This window comes from Canis lupus, chromosome 27 (genome assembly GCF_003254725.2).
Source record: "Canis lupus dingo isolate Sandy chromosome 27, ASM325472v2, whole genome shotgun sequence".
Taxonomy (NCBI): Eukaryota; Metazoa; Chordata; class Mammalia; order Carnivora; family Canidae; genus Canis; species Canis lupus.
Genome location: NC_064269.1, coordinates 5,836,571 through 5,858,248, shown reverse-complemented (window position 1 = coordinate 5,858,248; position 21,678 = coordinate 5,836,571). Strand labels below are relative to the sequence as shown.

The following is a 21,678-nucleotide window of genomic DNA, read 5'->3' as shown; positions in this document are numbered from 1 at the left end:
TCTCCCTCTGTGTCTCTGCCTTTCTCTCTCTATCATAAATAAAAAAAAAAAAAAAATTAAAAAAAAAAATAAGTACGGTATTAAGTATGGTATTAAGACATCTATGTGGAAGCTCAAGAATATCAGCTCTGCAGACTTCCATGACCCGTGTTTGCAGAGGTGACCCATCACTCCCTAGGAAGAGCTAGCATTTCCCCCATGGAGGCAGGAAGACTCCCTTAAAGAGGGCCATCCTCACAAAACGTGTCCTCTTCCTCCCACAAAGCTGCCTCCACCTCATTTCTTTCCTGGTAGGCCTGTACTAGGGTTAAATCACAGCATACCCCAACTAGAAATGCATCGAGCCTGATAAGGAAGTAAAGAAATTTTACGGGCAGTCCTGCTGGCTCAATGGTTTAGTGCCGCCTTCAGCCCAGGGCCTGCTCCTGGAGACCCAGGATCGAGTCCCACGTCAGGCTCCCTGCATGGAGCCTGCTTCTCCCTCTGCCTGTGTCTCTGCCTCTGTCTCAGGAATAAATAAAATACTTAAAAAAAAAAAAAAAAATTTACCTCAAAGGAACCATAAGAACTAGCCAGCAGACACTGGTAGAAGGTAGCAGAATATCCCTGAAACTGGATTTTTGAGGGTGCTTAATAAAGGGGAAAGGAACGTAAAATTGGATAAGTCACTGACTTGGGAGCACGTGCTCAGTTCTCAGGATTTAAGACCTTGGCCAGGAGCCCAGGGAATGGGGGTAATTTAGCTTCCAAGGTGCCTTTCAGAAATCTGGAAAAAAAAGGTGAACACTCAGCAAAGTGAAAATGCTGGAGTTGCCCTCGAAAAAGGCAGATGAAGGAATCAAAAGGTGCAGGGGAAAAATATGCCAAAATGGGTCCATTATGCTGAGGCCCAGAGGACATTATTCCTATTCACCAAAGGCATCAGATAAGGACACCAGTTCCACTAAGTTCAATGAGCCTTCTCTACAGGCCAGGATTGAGCTTGTAATAGCCACAGATCATGGGGCTAATAAATAAGAAAAGTGGGCAGCACTTTAACTGACCAAGGTCAAGGGACAATTACAAGCATACCTCATTTTACTGTGCTTCACTTTATTACACTTTGCAGATACCGCATTTCTCACAAATTGAAAGTCTGTGGGAACCGTGCATTGAGGAAATGTACTGCCACCATTTTCCCAAAAGCATTTGCTCACTTTGTGTCTGTGTCACATCTGTAATTCTTGCAATATTTCATTATTATATATGTTATAGTTACCTATGAACAGTGATTGACTTGCTAAAAGCTCAGATGATGGGCATTTCTGAATGATAAGTATTTTAAACAATGTATGCACTTTTTAAAGACATAACGCTATCCCATACTTAATAGACTATAGTATAGTAAAAATGTAACTTTTACATGCACTGGGAAAGCAGAAAATTTACCTGACTCGCTTTATCAAGGTATTTGTTTTTACTACAGTGGTCTGGAACCTAATCTACAATATCTCCAAGTTATGCCTATTAGAGACAACTTCTAACATAGGTAACTCAATCGTAAGTGAACTTCTATTTTAACCTTATCTTTAGATTCACCATCAAAATGATCTTGACAGTTTATGCTTCTCTGTGATCTAACATCAGGCCCAACTTCAGGAAGTTTTACATATATACGTTCCAAGATCTAGAGAATTTTGAGATATAATCAGACGGATTTAATTGGGGAAAGAAATGGAAGTGGGAGTAGGTGGCAGAAAGTAGGATGAAAAGGATTTTTGGAACCGATAGGCTTTCATAAGGTAGTTCCACCCCTTTCTCTTACTTCTTTCAGGTTTTTATCTTATCCTCCTAATCAAACCAAGTTACTGAAAATGTATTTACTTCTTGGGATGGAAATTTACCTGTTGTGTTTTTCCCTTTCCCATCAGAAACAACTCCCTAAGAAACCCAAAAACATATATACGCATTCAAATACAAAGAAAACATGCATTCAAGTGATTGCTTTATATTTTCATAACATTTTAACATTTAATAGAAATTATATACAATAATTTTTTTATTGTATCTTACATAAGAGAGCCACTACAGAAATTTACACAGGTTAGAAGCAAGATGGATGGTTAAGGAGGGTCCAGTCATGTGGGCTATTCTCAGAGGTTATAGGTTAGAGTTCACTGGGGGAAGGGAGGTTCCGATTACCAATCAGATGAGAGGTAAAGAAAAGCTAAAACACAGGCCATTAGATAGAGATAACCAGACACTGGGTTCCATTAATATCCCAAGGGTACACATCTCCTACCTAAACACCTATGTGGATTTGTTCCAAGACTTGGGTATTCCCATTACAAAGATGTCTCTCCCCTCAGGCACAATCCCAAACACTCAATCCCAGCAGCTCTAACAGGAATCACCTATCTCTCTCTTCCTTGCACAGAGTGGGAAGACATCCACAATCTGTAGACACCATTGGTCCCTCCCCCTACAAATTTGGTTTGTTTACCTATAGCACTCAATAACCCAGAGGAAAAACAACCATCGTAGTCAGTTGTCCTTCAGTGAGAGACAATCATAAATACTTGTTTAAAGAATGGAAAATTCAAATCCGCCAAAGTCAAATGGTTCCGAAAACAAACTATCAACTGATAGAAGAGGGTTCTGGCTTCCCATTTGCAGTAGCCACTCCACTGTGAGGCAATGGTGCAGAGGCTTTCTCAGTATTTCGAGACCCCTGTGATCTGCACCCATCTCCAGCCATCTGCATCTGGCCCTGTTAAAAGAAAGTCACTTTGGTTACAAATCCATTCATTATGGTCTGAAACATGAATCTAACTTAATCAACATCAAGAAGGCAGAAATTTTAAAAACTCTGAGACGTCACTCTTCCCCATACTTAACTATCTCTGACCCTTGGAGTCAGCAGTCATTATTTGTAGCATTCCTGAGGCCCTCCCAGTGGGAGGGAGAGCTGTGCATTGTTTCTTCCAATGAAACAGCCATTCACTGCTGAGGTTCCAAAACAGCCAGCAGATCAGAGGAAGATAGTCCTTTGGGCCTCTGTTTGAAACCAACAGCTATAGTACAACTGCTAGTCTTCAGTCAGGGCCACTGGTACCCCACCCAAGGCTCAAAGAAGCCAAATCACATTACTTGTCCCTACTCTATGATGAAAACAATCCCAGTGTCAAACTCTCCCTTTAAAAAGAACCATTTATGTAGATTCTTTATCTTAACCTCTTCTAGTTAACTAAAAAATCACGTGTCCTACTCAGAGTCTGGGACTAGTGGTGTTCTCTTTAGGAGCCCATCTGAAGAACTGCCATCTGGGGCACCTGTATAGTCTACTTGTGATGACAACCTCACTCACTGGGAGTACATGCTAGCCATAGCCAGCAGGGAGACCTGTGCCTGGATGGGGCTGTCCTTCACTTGCCAGAATATCCACTGGGCCTTCAGCAATTTCTTTGACTGAATGATCTTCAAGGGTTAGAGAAGGATCAAAAAGTAAGGGTGAAGGAGGGCACTGCATACCATCACCCACGACATCCAAGTCCTAGGAAAAGAAAGAGAAAAAGCCTATCAGCAATACCAAGGGAACCAATAAGCTGAAGCTAGCATATTTTTCAACAAATCTCAAAGCAATTTTCCCTTATTTCCTTTACCCCCTTGCCTACTTTCAATCAAAAAAAAAGATTTCCCCACAATGTCCAACAAATCAGGTAAGATCCAAAAGCACTAAGAACTTTTTCTTGCTGCTGAGAGTAAAACACAGACCACTATAGTAGCTTAAAAAAAGAAAAAGCATTTTCAAATAGAAAAATTCAGAGACATAAAGTAAAATAGTAGCAGGGACTGGAGGGAGAGAAGAAACCGGAGTTATAGTTCAATGGGCAGAGTCTCAGGGCTGATACAAAAGTTTCAGAGATGGACAATAGTAACAGTTGTGCGATACTGTTAATGTACTTAATACCACTAAATTGTACACTTAAAAACAGTTCAAACAGCAAATTTCATGTTACAAATATTTTACGAAAAAATTTTATTAAAAAAAGTATATTTCTTTTAAAACTAACTGTAGTCACCACCTAAGTTTGCCAGTTGTGAATCTAATATGGACAATCAGCATAATCGCAAGCTAAAATAAAATACTGCTTTAAAAGACTGGACAATATGTGGGGTGCCTGGCTGGCTCAGTCAGTAGAGCATGCAACTCTTGATCTCAGGGTTGTGAGTTCAAGCACCACGATGAGCAGAACTTACTAAAGAAAAAATTGAAAAAAGATTGGACAATATGAGATTGCTTGATTAATGTCTTAACAGTCACAGTGGGCTAAGGAAATACTATTTTAAGTCCCTATCCCCACCCAGCAAATTCCTAATTCTTAAACAAAACATACTTCAATTGCTCTTTTAAAAAGAAAGAGGGAAGGGAGGGGAGGGAGAAAGGAAAGAAAGGACATCATATTCCATAGACTATGTTCTTCTAATTGAAAGAGCCATTCCCATTGGGGTGCTGAATGGCTAACAGACCACAGAAACATATTACTCTTGGCTCCTGTTTGAAACCAACAGCTACAGCAAACCACTGGTCTTGATTCAGGGCCTAAAGCATTGTAAAGCCTCTGTGTGTCAAACTGACTTTCATGCTACCAAGAGTCTACTGCAAAACTCCCTTCCCAAGAGTGAAAATTACAACGGGTTTCTACTCCCCCATGCCCAATTAACTTTATAGAAGCTGTTTCCAGTAATCTAGCTTCACCATAGGCGTAGTGCTTCCAAATTAAGTCTAAGAGTTTGAAACCCTCTCCCCTTCTTTGGTGTGCTAATCACCACATTAAGAATCACATTTCACAATAATTAAGATAGAGATTAATTAAAGAATGTAGGGATCCCTGGGTGGCGCAGCGGTTCGGCGCCTGCCTTTGGCCCAGGGCGCGATCCTGGAGACCCGGGATCGAATCCCACGTCAGGCTCCCGGTGCATGGAGCCTGCTTCTCCCTCTGCCTATGTCTCTGCCTCTCTCTCTCTCTCTCTCTCTCTCTCTCTCTCTGTGACTATCATAAATAAATAAAAGTTAAAAAAATTAAAAAAAAAAAAAAAAAAGAATGTACTGGGCAGCCTGGGTGGCTCAGCGGTTTAGTGCTGCCTTCAGCCCAGGACATGATCGCAGAGACGCTGGATCACTGGATCGGCCCAGGGCGCGATCCTGGAGACCCGGGATCGAGTCCCACGTCTGGCTCTCTGCATGAAGCCTGCTTCTCCCTCTGTGACTCTGCCCACTGCCCCCCCCCCCCCCCGGCCCCGTTCTCATGAATAAATAAATAAATAATCTTAAAAAAAAGAAAGATTTAAGAATGTAGTACACTTAAAAGCTGCGCAATTTAAGCAGAAATTCAGAAAAAGGATATGATCATCTATGTAACATCGATTTCAGATCTGTTAGAAATTATTTTTTTAGATGTTTTATTTACTTTAGGGAGAGCGCGAGTGAGAGAGGGGCAGCGGGAGAAAATCTTTAAGCAGACTCCCCACTAAGCACAGAGCTGGACTTAGGGCTTTATCTCATAACCCATGAGATTGCAACCTGAGCCAAACCAAGAGTCCAACACTCAAATGACTGAGTCACCTAGGTACTCCTAGAAACTTCTATATTAGAAACAGAAACCAGAAAAGAAAAAAAAAAAAAAAAAGAAACAGAAACCAGTATTTTCACATGGTTAAGCCTGTGAACTGTTTTCTCCAATTTTTTTACTTTACACAATTATACAAATAATTATCTTGGAATTCAAAAGAACTCATTTAAGTGGTAAGGCATAAAGTTTCCAAATCTCAAGATAACAATGGTATGGAAATGCTTTCTAAAGAAAATAGATATTGAAAAGGCTTTTCTCACATACTCATGTTGTATGTTACAAGAATTAAAATTGGGGAAAGGAACCTAAAACTAAAACAAGAGAGGAAGGAAGAACCAGCAGAAATGCCTATTACAACAAGAATACTTAGAAACATAAGTCCATCAGGACATAAAGAATCCACATTTTGTTCTGATTTCAAAAATCACACAAAAAATGTAATAGGATTAATGTATTAGGTTGTTACTTGCCAAACATCCTGGATCAAAGCACAGAAAACAGCCAAGTATAATACCCAGAATGAGACTGAATTTTAACCTATATTAATACCTAATACCTGGTCCTCCCATAGATAAAATTACCAGAAGTTATTAAGCTATAAAAATATATCTAAGGCAGAATGTAGGTTATAAGCTAAGATTGCCTGGTGAAATTCATACAATTAAGAAATCATTTTTTTCAGCAAAATTTTATACTAATAAATATACACAGAATTTATAGGACAAAATTTCTTTTCAAAAACTGGATTTTGTTTCAACATTTTCTAGAGAAATTTTACCTCCAAAGATTAAAAACTATACTTATAATAACCAATGTGATTTATCAAAAGTACATTAATATAAACATAGATGATCAAGTACAAATAATTGATCATTTATAGTTTTTAAACCTCTAACATCAAAGGTCCATCTTAAAAACCCACTGGAATCCCCAAAATAAGGCTACTTCTCATATCCCTAAAAAAAAAAAAAAAAAAAAATCAAATCTAAGCAACAAGAATGAACAGATTTGACAATGTTTTTAAATATTCTTAAAGATTTTATTTGAGAGAGAGAGAATGAGTGGGAGGATGGGCAGTGAGGGAGGGCTACACAGGCTACAGGCTGAGCATGGAGCCCCAATGGGGAGAGGAATCCCAGGACTGAGACCATGACCTCAGCCAAAATCAAGAGTCAGACCCTTAACTGACTTGAGCCATCCAGAAGCTCCTAAATATTTATTTATTTATTTATTTTTAAAGACTTTACTTATTTATTCATGGGAGATGGGGGGGGGGATACAGAGACACAGGCAGAGGGAGAAGCAGGCTCCATGTAGGGAGCCCAATGTGGGACTGGATCCTGGGTCTCCAGGATCACACCCTGGGCTGAAGGCGGCGCTAAACTGCTGAGCCACCCGGGGTGCCCCCTAAATATTTTTAAAATTAAGATTCCTTAACTGTCAGTTTCACCTATCATCATGAATCTTACAATCTCTATAATTTTGTGTAAAAATTCTCCAAAGAGCAATATGGCAAAAAACAGGTGAAAGGGGAAAAGCAAAAATGAAATGGCTCTAAGAAATTATCAGATGAAATAAAAGTTACTAACCTAATATGCCTACATAAACACGTGCTATTTCCATATATGTATATTAATATGCAAAAGGAATCTGGTGATGTAATGCTTATTAGGTTAATTTTTAGACCTTATAAAGTTGCTCATGTTATTAAAAGTTCAAAAAAAAAAAAAAAGAAGATAGCACTTCTCTGTATATTCTTCACATTTAAAATGAAGGGAAGTGGACAAAACTCTGTCCTTATCAATCCAGAGCTATCTATTCATTTACGCTCTTCAACAAAATCTCACTGCAAAAACTTGGGAAGCACTAAAGTATATAAGGAGGTCCCTTTCTAGTTTTCACATTCTATAAAATCTGTGTGAAAGAAATTTTTAAAAAAGCAATTAAAATCAGGATTATAGGGATCCCTGGGTGGCGCAGCGGTTTGGCGCCTGCCTTTGGCCCAGGGCGCGATCCTGGAGACCCGGGATCGAATCCCACGTCGGGCTCCCGGTGCATGGAGCCTGCTTCTCCCTCTGCCTATGTCTCTGCCTCTCTCTCTCTCTCTCTCTCTGTGACTATCATAAATAAAAAAAAAAAAAAAAAAAAAAATCAGGATTATAATAAAAATTATAATTTTATTATAAATGAAGTAATAAAAACCAAAAATAGCCTGTAAATCATACATTAAGCAAAGAAGGGGATGGGGATTATGAAAAAAAATGGAATCAGTTTATTCTTAATACTACCTTTCTTTTTCAGATATTACTCTGTCCGGATATATCCTTCTTAGCAAGCAATATCTTTGAAGTCACCCAAACTTTGCTTCTACCCTTAGCAAACAATCTTGCAACCTATATTCAATTTTCCATTTAGATTTGTCCCATTACACATGTCATGGTTATATACAACACACCTTTATTATGAAATTCAGAAGACTTATCTTCAGAACAAATAATGAAAACCTTTATCCAGAACACTAAATATTAAGTAACTTGCTAAGATAGAGATGGTAAGTCAGTCAACTGATCCCTGAGTCACATAGTAGGGGTAGTGCTAATTAGGGGAACAATAAAATCAGAGATGGGTTCATGGGCTGGGACCAATTGAGGAACAAGCTTAAAAAAGTAGTGTACATACTTAGAAGACTGTAAATACTTAAAAAGAGATCACTGTTGTTCTAGTCCATTCACAACAGAATCTGTAATAATGTATCAAAAATAAAAGTCAATAGCCAGAGTTAAGTTTAGAGTCATTTCCTGTGGGCACCTTACCCTGAAAATGAAATCTTTACTACTACAGAGCAAAAACATAAGCTTACAACTGTCAAGAGTAGGTATCAGAATTCACTTGTATTATTAAGATTCTAGCGAATCACTTACCTTGTGGATGGTACCAGACTTCCTGGCCACACCAAGTCCAACCATAATCTTGATTTTCTAACTTCCCATAGTTTACAATTTAATTCCCTTTTTATTCCCTCAGATAAACTCCTGCCATTTTAACTCTCTAAATCAATATGCTAACGTCAAATACAACCCATACATGTATCATTTCAAAAACTTGGTATCAAGTCTCCCAGCCACAAAAGACTAACCTAGTCTCACCATTAATAAATAAGGCCTTGCCTGAAGGGCCAACCAGAGCAGAGCTTCTCTAACTTACATCACTGAACTCCAGAGGTAAACTCTCAGTGGGCTGAAGCTCGGCAGCACTCAAGTACAGATCCATGGGGCCGGCTTCCAGATCGTCTGGCACAGACAGTACCTGCTCGGGCTTATACATCTGAGGAGGCAACTGGAAATGCAGTGGGCAGCAGGGATCCTCAGAGAGGCTTACAGGAACTGGTTTGTTGCAGGGTACCTCTTCAGACCCCTGGCAGCATTTGAAGAGAACCTGATTCGTGTCCTGACAAATATCTGTAGAAAAATGGTCAAGGGAAATAAAATGGATCTATTGGAGGCACAAAATAGAAGGGCTGTCGGCCATGTAAAACTCAAGGTCTGCACTACAGAAGACAATGGGTTACATTTGAAACAGAACCAAGCAAGCACAGTTAGCAATTTTTAAAGTTCTTCTCAAAATAAGTATCATTCACTAGCATCTAATTCTAGCTCTACCAGTAATTTAAATCAAGTCCCTAACCTACGCTTCAGGATCCCAGTCATTTAAACTAGAGACACCAATCTTGTTCTCACTTAGGAGTTTGAGAACACTGCTAAGCAAATAGCAATAACAATCCTAGGAAACTATACCTACTCAGAAGAAAACTGCTATGGCAAAGAAGTGCTACCAAACCCTTCCAAGAACTCTGGTAAGTAGATTGGCAAAAAGACTGCAAAAACTTTTTGAATCTTGTTCCCAAAATATTTACGTTTAAAGCAGCAGAGAACTCAGGAAAATAAAAGCTCCAGTAATAGACAGACAATAAATAAATAAATTTCCATGTCCCTTTACTTTTTGGGGGGGTAGGACTACCAGTGCAGGGAATTTGTCCTGGCCCCAAACAGAAAGAGATGAAGATAATTTTGCTTATGAGGTCCCTGGAAAGGAAGTACTCCAGGAACACTCCAAGAGCAGTAACAACTTCTATTAAGGGTAAAATAGTTAAAGGCTAATTTCCAAGATGGCAAAAAAGCTCTCTGTAGGATGAATCATAATTAGAATGATTAGATAAAACCACAAAATTTGGTTCAAGTTACTCCATTAAATGGGTTTTATTCAAGTGATACCATGTAATCTAAACTGTTTTTCCCCCTAGATTAACAGACAACTGTTATTTCAAATATCAGCTTACATTTATTTTTTTCTTCTTAAAGATTTTACTTATTTATTCATGATAGACACAGAGAGAGAGGCAGAGACATAGGCAGAGGAAGAAGCAGGCTCCACGCAGGGAGCCGGATATGGGACTCGATCCCGGGACTCCTAAATAAAAAAAAAAAAAAAGAACAAAAAAATGGGATCCCTGGGTGGCGCAGCGGTTTGGCGCCTGCCTTTGGCCCAGGGCGCGATCCTGGAGACCCGGGATCGAATCCCACGTCGGGCTCCTGGTGCATGGAGCCTGCTTCTCCCTCTGCCTGTGTCTCTGCCTCTCTCTCTCTCTCTCTCTCTCTCACTGTGTGCCCATCATAAAAAAAAAAAAAAAAGATCCCGGGACTCCAGGATCATGCCCTGAGCCGAAGGCAGACACCCACAACTGCTGACCCACCCAGGCATCCCAAATGTCAGCTTACTTTTAAACCAGAAAGCAACAATTTTCTATAAACTGTACCCAGGATTATAGAATTATGGGTAATTTTCTCCCAAATTTTAAGGTAATTTCTAAAAATTGAAAAGTCAAGCATACATTTTATTTTTTTTTTAAGAGATTTTATTTATTCATGAGAGACAGAGACACAGACAGAGGGAGAAGCAGGCTCCATGCAGGGAGCCCGACATGGGACCCGATCCCAGGACTCCAGGACCACGCCCTGGGCCAAAGTCAGGCGCTAAACTGCTGAGCCACCCAGGGATCCCAAAGATTTTATTTATTTATTCATTAGAGACACAAACACACACACACACACACACACACACACACACACACACACACACAGGCAGGCTCCACGCAGGGAGCCTGACGTGGGACTCGATCCCGGGTCTCCAGGATCAGGACCTAGGCTGAAGGCAGGCGCTCAACCGCTGAGCCACTCGGGCTGCCCTTATTTTTAAAACAAATAAAACTTCTTGAATAAAGCCATTTGTCTCAATCAATTCTTGGAAACTGCTAAACTCTTAAGGCAGAGTTTCACAACCATGATACTACTGATATTACTGACTGTCCTGTGCATTATAGGATGGTTAGTGGCATTCCTGGCCTCTACCCACTAGATGTCAGTAGCACTCTCACCCAAGTTATAAACAAGCAAAACTGTCTCCTCACGTTGCCAAATGGGGATATAAATGGTTCCCCAGATGAGAACTACTACTCTAAAGGAACAGTGAATAGTACAAATTAAACAGTATTTACTGAATGAAAATGAACAAATGAACACATGAATCCTACGGGAATAACCAGATGTGCATTCTGTGTGCTTAAAAAAATCTAAAGTCTCCAATGCCCAATCTTACTCAATATGAATACTTAAAAATCATTCCATTAAATTGTTTTAATCAGAACTTTTTTCATAGAATTCAAAGGACTTTAACAAGTCTCTTATTTAATACAATATTCTGGAAAAACCCTCCCCCCCATCCTCCTCCACCCCCTTTCCTTTACAATGGGAACAAGAGAGACAAAGAGAAGGGAATGGTTGACCTACAACTAGAGTCTGGGTCCTTCACTTTCAGTCCAGTGCTGTCTCCATTAGACCAGAGTAAAGAGTTAACAGGTCACCAATGGCAGTCGCATGTTTCTCTGGGATAAGGACTTAAGGAAGGGTAAGTGACTTAAGCAACTATGGAGTGGAAAGGAAAAAAAACATAAAACAAAAAAATCATACTTCCCTTCTCTTTTCAAATACATTTCAACTTTGCTTTTAAAAATATTCTAATAAACTATTTGAATATAATACTATAAATCTAAAATACTCCTTAATATTTGTAAATTGAAAAAAAAATATTTGTAAATTGAGATTTTTTGACTTATAAAGTAAATCAAGCTCACTGAAGAAAACCTGAAAAGTACAGGGCAGAGGAATAAAGGGCATTAATAACCCCACCATCCAAAAGTAGTCCACTTCTTTTACTTTCCCTCTCAGTATCTGATTTTATGTAATTCCATACCTTATTTTTGTCATTATCATACATTTTTCTGTCATTCATAAATTTTGTTAAATCTAATGTTTACTGCCTAAACATATTCCATATTGTATCATAATTTTCTTCTCTATACCCACCCCATTTCTGAAAATTTTAAGGCTGTCTCCGTTTAAAAGAATTTCATATAAAAATATTGGTCTACATTTGACTATCTTCTTAAATTCCAAGGTAACATGATCATTATCAAACAATATAAATACTGTCAACCTGCTTTCTAAAAAGCTTGCACCACTTGGTCTTCCCACTGGCAGTAGCTGGAAGGACCATTTCACTACAATTTCACCAACCTGAAATTTACTCATTCATTAAATATATATATACAAGTATCAAACTCATAGACTAAAAATTTCCTTATTTCCTATTTCACATATGTAAAGTAAAGATAAATACTTTTAATTACCACTTCTACTTTTAAATCTGTCTACCAATGCCCAATTATATATTTTCAGCATTTATTTTTAATTTTTAATTACCTCACACAAGTATTTTGTATATTAGGGACAGCAATCTTTTACCATTTATTACAAAAAGTAGTAAAATGGTAAAATATTCAACAAACAGAACAGAAAAAAATTTTTTCCTCTCAGAAGACCAAGAGAAGGTTCTCCTTCTTTTCCTATTAAAGAAGATACACTTCATTTCCAAATATTTCTTATCTCTTGCCAGGCAAATGATATCCAGCAAGATTTAGGCCTTTCAGATAATAAAGATCTTCATACTCAACAAGTGCTTTTACTGTCAAAGTGACTTTCTTCATATTCATAATAAAGATGTACTTTCACAATCCAATAAACAACTCAGAAGTCTTATAACCTGGTAGTAAATGTGGTCTCATAGCAGAATCAAGAGATGCTATGATGGTTTAAAGGCAAACTAACTGGGAGAGTGGAATCATTGTTTTTGGAAATAGTAAGTTTCCAATTTGAATAAAGTCTAAATATACAAATTAGGGCCCTGACCATACAGAAGGATAATTCTCACAGAAAAGTCAGTTCAGAACCTATAGTATTTTAGCGGGAAACCCAAAGTAATTTTTTGTGTGTGATAACTGGATTCAACAGTATTGTATTTCCAATGAACAAGTTCTATCAGAGAGCTCTACATTTTGGAATCTCAGTATTCATCTACTACGAGTAAATATTAGCCCACTCCTATCTCCAATGACACAGATGTTTCTTTCTAACGAATTGACCATTACATTTCCAAAGTTCTGAAATGGCCAACAGACCATAGAAAGACATTTCTTTTGGCTCCTGCTTGAAACCAACAGCTTCAGCAAACTGCTGGCCTTGATTCAGGGCCAAAGGAAAACAAAGACCTTCAATTAAGCAAACTAGCAGAGATTCCCACCAGCCTTTAATCTAGCTAGCAAACTGAACTGAATAAAAAAGATACGGGTAAGGCAGTGTCTGGTCATTGGAAGAGATTGATTGGAACAACGAACATCATCCACAAAGGCCAAGCACCTCTGACTGGAACGAGTTGTATGAGCCTAAAATGGAGAAAATAGATAAATCAAACAAACCCTCAAAAGAAAATACAACCAACTGGGACTCCTAAGTGGCTCAGATGATTAAAGCATTCAACTCTTGGTTTCAGCTCAGGTCACAATCTCATGGATGTGAGATCCAGATGTGTTGGGCACCCTGCTCCGCGGAAGTCTGCTTGAAGGTTCCCTTTGCCCCTCCCCCACTTACACACAAGCTCCCTAAAATAAATAAATCTTAAAGAAAACACAACCAAATACCTGTGATATTTACTAATAAGAAATGTATGTCCTTAAAGGCTAAAAAACTCAACATTTGACAAGTTCACTCACCAATACTACACAAAAGGAAAAAAATTAAAACCTCATGTCCAAATAATGTGTCAACCCTAATACAAAACACCTCTCCATATAAGTGGGTGATAAGCTTAATGATTTCCAAACTATTTTGTCTTTTAGTGACAATTTTTTAGGGCTTGAACTCAAAACCTCAAGATCAAGAGTTGCATGATCTATAGACTGAACCAGCCAGGTGCCCCTAGCAAAACCCTTTTGTAAATTGCAATTTTAAGTGGAGCCCTAACAAACAAAACAGATAAAAATGGAATTATTCCAGGTGCCTCGGTGGTACAGCTAGTTAGGAATCCAACTCTTGGTTTTGGCTCAGGTTGTGATCTCAGGGCCATGAGATCAAACCCTGCATCAGGATCTATGCTAGGTGCAGAGTCTACTTAAGATTCTCTCTCCCTCTCCTGCTGCCCCTCCCCGACCCTCCTGCTCACTCTCTAAAATAAATAGATAGATAGATAGATAGATAGATAGATAGATAGATAAATAAATAAATAAATAAATTATTTTTAAAAATTAAGCAGAGACCAAGGGCTTAAAAAAACAAATTTAAGAATGATCACTTAACTCTGCTTCTGGGAAGCCTAGGTGGCACAGTGGTTGAGCTTCTGCCTTCAGCTCAGGGCATGATCCTGGAGTCCCAGGATTGAGTCCTGTATCAGGCTCCCTATGGGGAGCCTGCTTCTCCCTCTGCCTATGTTTCTGCCTCACTCTCTCTCTCATGAGTAAATAAATAAAATCTTAAAAAAAAAAACAAAAAAAAAAAAAAAACACCTCTGCTTCCTATCAACTTAGCTCCTGACATTCTTTGCTCCTATTATTCTACCTATCCTCTCATCTTCTAAAACAAGTTTCCCAAGCAACTTACGCTTTAACCAGTCCCTATTTCTGAACTGAAGAATTTCTGAACCAAAGAACTTAGAAATCTATGGCAACCTGTAAATTTACAGAGAACAGAGGCCCAAAGAAGTTAACAGTGCAGACACAGAACTGGTCAAAAGAGAACTAAAAAAAAAAAGAGAGAGAACTAAGACTACAATTCACGTCTCTGGACTTCCACGTAAGTGTTCTTTTCAATTTACCCCACGTGCAATTAAGTCAGATTTCCGATCCAAGACTGTACAATGTTTTGACTATTACTCTAACTTGTAAACAAAGCAAATATATACCCCTTACAGATATAAACACAAATTACCTGTTGGGCAGCACCATCTGTAGCCAGCATTCTGCGCTCCTTCAGCTGCCTATGTAATAAGGCTTCCACTCCATAGCGCTGACGATACCGCCGAAGACATTTTAGACGCTTTAAGTTCTCTCGTTCTTTGGCCAAAAGTCCCTCTGGGCCAGTCAGGAGACTACTACCTGGTGAGTCACAACAGTCAAGATTTACGTGCCAAGCAACCAATAAAGGATGGCTTCCCCAATTAACAAGAAATAAACAGAGAAAACTCTGGCCATAAGATAGCCACTTTCAAAAGCAAATTCTCCTTCACTCCAGGTACCAAGACAGAAATAAATCTAACTACTACCAAATACACATTTTGAAGCCACAACAGCTTGTTGGGACTAACATTAAAACTTGCCTAGATGGGATCCCTGGGTGGCTCAGTGGTTTAGTGCCTACCTTCAGCCTAGGGCGTGATCCTGGAGTTCCAGAATCGAGTCCCACATCGGACTCCCTGCACGGAGCCTGCTTCTCCCTCTGCCTGTGTTTCTGCCTCTCTCTCTCTCTGTGTCTCTCATGAATAAATAAATAAAATCTTTTTAAAAAAAGAACACTTGCCTAGAGCTTCATGTTCCACTTTGCGATTATGTAAGTAACGTCGCTTCTTCTCTTTGAGCAGATGCTGAAGTCGTTTAAACTGATCAATGTACAAAGACTGCAAACGAATTAGCTTTTCACGCATAATCAGGGCAACTTCTTCTGCTGTGTAGACACCAGCATGTCTGGAATAAAACAGAGTTAAGCAAAAACATAAGAAAACACAAAAATAAAACCACAGCTTAAACGCAGAAAAGGGTAGAGAAGAGATTTAAGTTTCTTATTTAACAGTAAGTCAGCACAGAGACCATCACCTTATTAAATAGGAATGTTTTTACATACAGCATTCAAGTTATTAAAAAACAAAAAAAAAGTTATTAAAAAACAAAATAATAAAATCCCCAAGTATGGATACTAATTTGTGATCTCACAACATGATGAAGGCAAGAGGTTTCATTATTTTCCCCAGTTACCTGCATTATGTTTAAGAAGTGAAGACATGGAACACTCAAAGTTTTTATTAATCTACAATCTTATCCCAGTTTCATAATTTAATTGTGAAGAAATTAAAGCTATCAGAACAGCTTAAAAGTATTCAACTTAGTAGCATTTATACCTTAACCTATTTTAGTTGAAGTACAAAAGACAGTGATTTCAGTTTCTAATTTAAAATACATTCTGGGACGCTTGAGTGGCTCAGGTCATGATCCTGGGATCATAGGATCAAGTCCCACATCAGACTCTCTGCAGGGAGCCTGCTTCTCCCTCTGCCTGTGTGTCTGCCTCTTTCTCTGTATCTCTCATGAATAAATGAATGAATGAATGAATGAATGAATAAAATCTTTAACAAATAAAAACAATTAAGTAAATGGTTACTTTGAGGAAAATCACATATACATACCTACAAGAGGGGAAAGAAACTACACTAATACTAATTCTAGTTAGGATAAAATCTAATGACATCATCATAAATAATACAAAAAGCACCCTTCTGAAACAAGCAAGTAAAGAAAACATACGCTGTTAAATTGTTAATGATTCAAAAAAAATGGTCCTAGTGACAAAACACTGGCACCAGAAATGAAATTAAAAGAATTTCATTAAATAAAGAAACTTTTATTAAATTTAAGACATCAGCAATATGGAAACATATTAACAAATTTAGTATCAGGGACGCCTGGGTGGTTCAGCGGTTGAGCATCTGCCTTTGGCTCAGGGCATGATCCCAGAGTCCTGGGATCAAGTCCCACATAGGGCTCCCTGCATGGAGCCTGCTTTTCCCTCTGCCTATGTCTGCCTCTCTCTCTCTCTCTCATGAATAAATAAAATCTTAAAAAAAAAAAAAAAAAAAAACTTTAGTATTATAAGATATTTAACAACTCTACTGACATCCCTAAAAATGCAAATATTTTAGAAGGCCAAAATTTTTTTTGGATCTCATAGGGGAATTAAGGAAAGCCTTATATTTAGTTGCCTATTTTATTTTCCCCTTTGAATGTTCCTTTTAGGAGACACTGACATCAAGTATCTAGTCCTTTTAACATTTATACATCTCATAAAATTAACTGGTATTTTTAAGTTACACTAGCATAAATGTGTCCCCCAGAGACTGATCCACTGTAGATTACTACTGACAAAAATCAAGTTTCTGGACCTTCAAAGCTGAGTATTTACCACACCAAAGGACAGTCACTTTGTGACCCTACAGAGCATACACCTCTTCAAAGCAGCAAGTCTGGCTTTTTTTTTTTTCTTTCAGAACCACAATGGGAGAGGAAAAAAAAAAGAATGTCTGGTATAAAATTACTGCTGAGAAAGAATCCTGCCAGTTAATGAACTTTCAAACTACTTAGATGAAACTTTCCAAACAAGATTGTTTGAACTGACACTCATTGTTTGAACTGAGTAACTGACATTACTCAAGAAAAACAGATGAAATTATTCTACTTAGCAAATGTAAACCTAAACGATTTTGTAAAAAGACTAGAAATTCATTACCTATTTACTATACTTGTATGCTGTCAATGCGAAATGTTTCTCAAAAGACAGTAGTCAAAAAGAATGAAGAAAACAAAAAAAGAAAAAACTAAACTAAACCCAAACCATGAGACAGAAATAGAAGGCAGTGAGTAGCAACGGTTTTTTTTTTTTTTCTACAACTCTTAAGGTGATCATGAACTAAGTGAAGAGCAGAATCTTAGTTAAGATATAATTAGACTGATTAGTCACTTCTAGGTTTCTAAATCAGTTTCTCTTTCTTAGGCATGAAACCAAGGAAACTCTTGAACATCTTTTTTTTTCCTACTAGAAAAAAAAAACCCTCATAAAATGTAACTTTGCAAAAAAAAAAAAAAAAAAGTAGTTATTCAAATACAATCACATTATTGTTCCTGAGGCTTAAGCCAGGAATCCATTTATATCAATTTCCTCTTCTCCAACGGATTTAAGCATTTCTCAACCAACCTCCCATTATGTCCAAGACAGTTCCTATTTTCTCCCCTAGGCTTTTTCATGTGTAGAATTTGATATCCAAAAATTTTTCCAAATTACAAGACTTCCAAAACAGAATAAAATCTTGCCCTGCAGCAAGATGGTGGTGAACCAGGACAGGACACTTTAAAATACAGAAGCTATTACTGCTCACAAAATAGCTAAACTCTCTTCACCCCTCCTAGGTTATTAATCTATTAATTGCATGCATTACTACAGTCCACATTCTAACTACAAAAAAATTTTAAAGCCTTATGTGGAGTTACAACTTACTTTAGGGGATCTTCTTGATCACTGTCTATGCTATCAGCTTCACTGTCAGGGTCACCTCTCCATGTCTGATCCACAGTAATGGGTTCCTGCTCCCCATCACTCCAGCTGTCTTCATCTGAGGCAAGGAAGGGAGAGCAGCCATTAAGACTTCCCACCTCCGTAACTCCACCACACAAAACTAGATTACTTAACACATCAACCCAAACCTTAACGTTTAAGAAAACAAACAAAAAAAGCCCCAACAACTTAGTACAAAGGCACTGACAAATAAAATTGGCTTGAAAAAATACAACCCAGGTAAGATTACTTAAAACATAAATAAGGTAACCTTGCCCTCAAAAGGGCAGAAAGGTCAACTCAAAATTATTCTTGCTTCCTGAAATTACCTTGCCTCACAAAGACAAGCATAAACAACAATGAAGGAAATCATCAAAAACTCAGAAAAATAAACCCAAGCACACACTACTTCAAACTGAAAAGAACTGGTGAACACAGCAATCCTGGAATTCTCACCAAACTGTCAATGAATTACATTATTATCACATGCCATGTATATTCACAAGGCACTGTGCTACCCAAAACAAGTTCTTTAACTTACTTTTTCCTTTTTCATTCTAGGAGAAGATCCTTACCCAGAATTCGGCTGGCTTCACTGCGGCTACTTTCTGGAGTCTGAGACCCCAGCTCTGTCTTAGCGTAAGAACTCAGCTGGCACAAGAGTGTTTCACCCATAGGCCCTGAATTGGTCTTCTTCATTTGAGCATGAAGTGCCAGGGCATTCCTACGGGCATGTTCAGCACAGAAAGACACCCTAAGGAGACAAAAATATTAACATTTATACTCCAGTCCCTTCTTCTTCAAAGAGTTCAACCATTTTCTTAGTCACTAATCTTTAGATCATTCTTAGGAAATTAAAATGAGGGCAGCCCAGGTGGCTCAGTGGTTTAGCGCCTGCCTTCAGCCCAGGGCCTGATCCTGAAGTCCCAGGATTGAGTCCCACATCAGGCTCCCTCCATGGGGCCTGCTTCTCCCTCTGCCGGTGTCTCTGCCTCTCTCTCTCTCATGAATAAAGAAAATCTTTTAAAAAAAATTAAAATGAGCATTACCTTCATTTATAAATTAAAAAGGCCAGTGAGGCAGAGCAATTTAACCGGCCCAAGGTCAGCTCATTATATATTACCAAGCAGAAATGCAGGCAGCATAACCTGGTGCTTCATTCATCAAACCAAACATTTCAACTATAAAAAATGCTGACATCATCTTAGAACAAATCAAAGAGATCCACTTTCATCTCTCAAAACTGGTTCTGGCAACTCTGTATTTTACTTCAGCTATCAATCCACTGTGGGTAATAAGACGTGGGGCACAATTTCAAAACCAAACTACACATGCAGAGTTAACTAGCCAAATTCTGTTTCTGCGTGAATACTTTTGCTTCTATGATGAAAGCCACAAAGCCTCTCCCAGAAGAATACACGTATACACAGCTTAAGGAGGCTCAGGGTCATGACCCAAAGAGCCAGGGGACCCCGGGGGAGGGGGGGGTGGGTGGGTAAGAATAATCTAGAATATCCCCTTATTTTACAGACAAAAGAAAAGGTCTAAAAGGTATGAAGTCAGTGGCCCTCTTTCCAGTTTTCAACATTAAAACTCCAGCTATGGGGATCCCTGGGTGGTGCAGCGGTTTAGCGCCTGCCTTTGGCCCAGGGCGCGATCCTGGAGACCCGGGATCGAATCCCACGTCGGGCTCCCGGTGCATGGAGTCTGCTTCTCCCTCTGCCTATGTCTCTGCCTCTCTCTCTCTCTCTGTGACTATCATAAATAAATAAAATTAAAAAAAAAGTTAAAAAATAAAAAATAAAAAAAAAATAAAACTCCAGCTATTCACAACCTCACGATATACCTCATCCCACCCACCCCCCTCCTCCCTTTAAAACTCAAAGTACACACGACATAAATGATCTGTACATATATATATATATATATATATATAAATATATACCCATCTTTCTTCTCGGGCTTTGGAGCAGCACTGGGACATCTTTTTCCATTCTTCGTCGATATATAACTGCACTGCTTGAAGGGTGCATTCTTGTCTTCTAGGATATGCTTAATGCAAAACTCCTGCCCTTCCAGACGAGGCTGCGAGCATGGGCGATGAGTGAATGAACAAGACAGGGGCTCCTGAGACCTGGGCACTGGGGTGATCCTCCCCCGATTGGTCGGCAAGACGTGGATCCGAATCCTATTCATACCAAAACCTGCAGGGTCACACAAAAGATCAGAAAGCCCTTAGCCCTCCCGAAAATTCCTGCTGCACAACATCCGGGCTGCCCGCGCGGGTAGTTTCCAAAGGGCTGGCCCAAGTCTCCCTCCGTAGGTCCCCGCCCCCCGCCCCCCTCCTCGCAGCCATTAGTCTCACGGCAACTTCTCCCCCACCCGGACCACCCGCGCGTCGCGCGCCTCCCAGTCTCGCACGGCCGCCGCACGAGGAGGGAGCGCCGGCCACGCCGCAGCACCGCGCCCGGCCTCCGCCTCCCCGCACGCCGCCTTTGTCCCGGCCGCCTCAGAGCTCACGGCTGGGCCCTGCCCGTCCCCGGCCGCCCGTGCAAGCGCCATTTTGTCCTCTGGCTCCAGGCACGGGAGAATCTGGCTTCTGGGAGCCTATAGGAAGAGAGCAACCTCGACGCTGGCTGAAACAAAGCAGCAGCTCGGAGACAGCACGAGGGGCGAAGCGGCTGCCTAACTGCAGAAGCGAGAGGAAGCCCCGCCGCCATCTTACCTCTGCCGCCGCGCCGCGCCGCGCCGCTCAGCCCTCTGGCCGCGCCAGCCGCTTCTAACTCGGCCCCGCTCCTTTCCAGGCTCCCAACCCCTGATTGGTTACGGTGCCCACGGCTGTGCGTCACCATTGGTCGAGGCCCGCTACCTATCACGCCTGAGGGGGCGGGGCGCTAGAGACAGCGCGGCCGGGGTGGCTAAAACGAACTGTCCGTCAGCCAGTGACTCCGCCCCCCCGGTGCGCGCACGCGCGCACCGCGGGACTCGCCAGCGCGGCGTTGCTGGTTTTCGGGCTGCGCTTGGCCGCTGCGTGGTCCGAGGCGGCTACTCCCCCGACCACCCCGGCCCCGCGGCTGCAAAAACTCAGACATACAGAGGCCGGAAGGTCACTGTACAGTTGATTCCTACTGTTTATACAGGAAAAGGCTGTAATTTTCTTTAGTGAGCAGGTCATTTATTGAAACGAGTATTTACGGAGTCTGGGAAGTTTCATATTTAAACACTTGATTTTCAGAGCAAACCCTGAGAGGCCGAGGTTGTTATCTCCATCTTACGGATAAGATAACCGAGGAACAGAATGGGCCTCT

The 21,678-nt window shown here is 40.0% G+C and overlaps 1 protein-coding gene and 3 non-coding genes across 9 annotated transcripts; all 4 read right to left on the bottom strand.

The window, feature by feature from the left end:
• Window positions 1–1,967: 1,967 nt before the first annotated feature.
• Window positions 1,968–21,250, bottom strand: KANSL2 (KAT8 regulatory NSL complex subunit 2). 6 transcript variants are annotated; one of them, XM_049102875.1, is made up of 10 exons: window positions 21,096–21,250; window positions 20,316–20,574; window positions 18,946–19,124; window positions 18,314–18,428; window positions 15,568–15,735; window positions 14,984–15,146; window positions 13,350–13,446; window positions 8,817–9,070; window positions 3,382–3,532; window positions 1,968–2,749 (listed from the first exon to the last, which is right to left on the bottom strand). In XM_049102875.1, the coding sequence occupies exons 1-10, from the start codon at window positions 21,220–21,222 to the stop codon at window positions 2,694–2,696; spliced, it is 1,569 nt and encodes a 522-aa protein (XP_048958832.1). In that variant the 5' UTR covers window positions 21,223–21,250; the 3' UTR covers window positions 1,968–2,693. The 6 variants fall into 6 exon arrangements, with proteins under 6 accessions (XP_048958832.1, XP_048958831.1, XP_048958834.1 ...); XM_049102874.1 differs by having other exon boundaries at window positions 3,413–3,532; XM_049102877.1 differs by having other exon boundaries at window positions 3,413–3,532; window positions 8,919–9,070.
• On the bottom strand, window positions 2,953–3,088 carry LOC112678339 (small nucleolar RNA SNORA2/SNORA34 family). Its single transcript, XR_003147519.1, has one exon. It is a non-coding gene; the product is annotated as a small nucleolar RNA SNORA2/SNORA34 family (small nucleolar RNA).
• On the bottom strand, window positions 4,453–4,585 carry LOC112678338 (small nucleolar RNA SNORA2/SNORA34 family). Its single transcript, XR_003147518.1, has one exon. It is a non-coding gene; the product is annotated as a small nucleolar RNA SNORA2/SNORA34 family (small nucleolar RNA).
• On the bottom strand, window positions 13,122–13,258 carry LOC112678337 (small nucleolar RNA SNORA2/SNORA34 family). Its single transcript, XR_003147517.1, has one exon. It is a non-coding gene; the product is annotated as a small nucleolar RNA SNORA2/SNORA34 family (small nucleolar RNA).
• Window positions 21,251–21,678: the final 428 nt, after the last annotated feature.

Excerpts from the sequence above, each read along its gene's own strand:
- KANSL2 (XM_049102874.1), bottom strand. The coding sequence starts at position 21,222 with ATGGTGACGCACAGCCGTGGGCACCGTAACCAATCAGGGGTTGGGAGC. Across the intron at positions 15,736-18,313 it reads GATCAAGAAGATCCCCTAAA|ACATGCTGGTGTCTACACAG; the intron begins GTAAGTTGTAAC and ends GTTTTATTCCAG. Across the intron at positions 13,447-14,983 it reads CAGATGGTGCTGCCCAACAG|GCTCATACAACTCGTTCCAG; the intron begins GTAATTTGTGTT and ends TCTCCATTTTAG.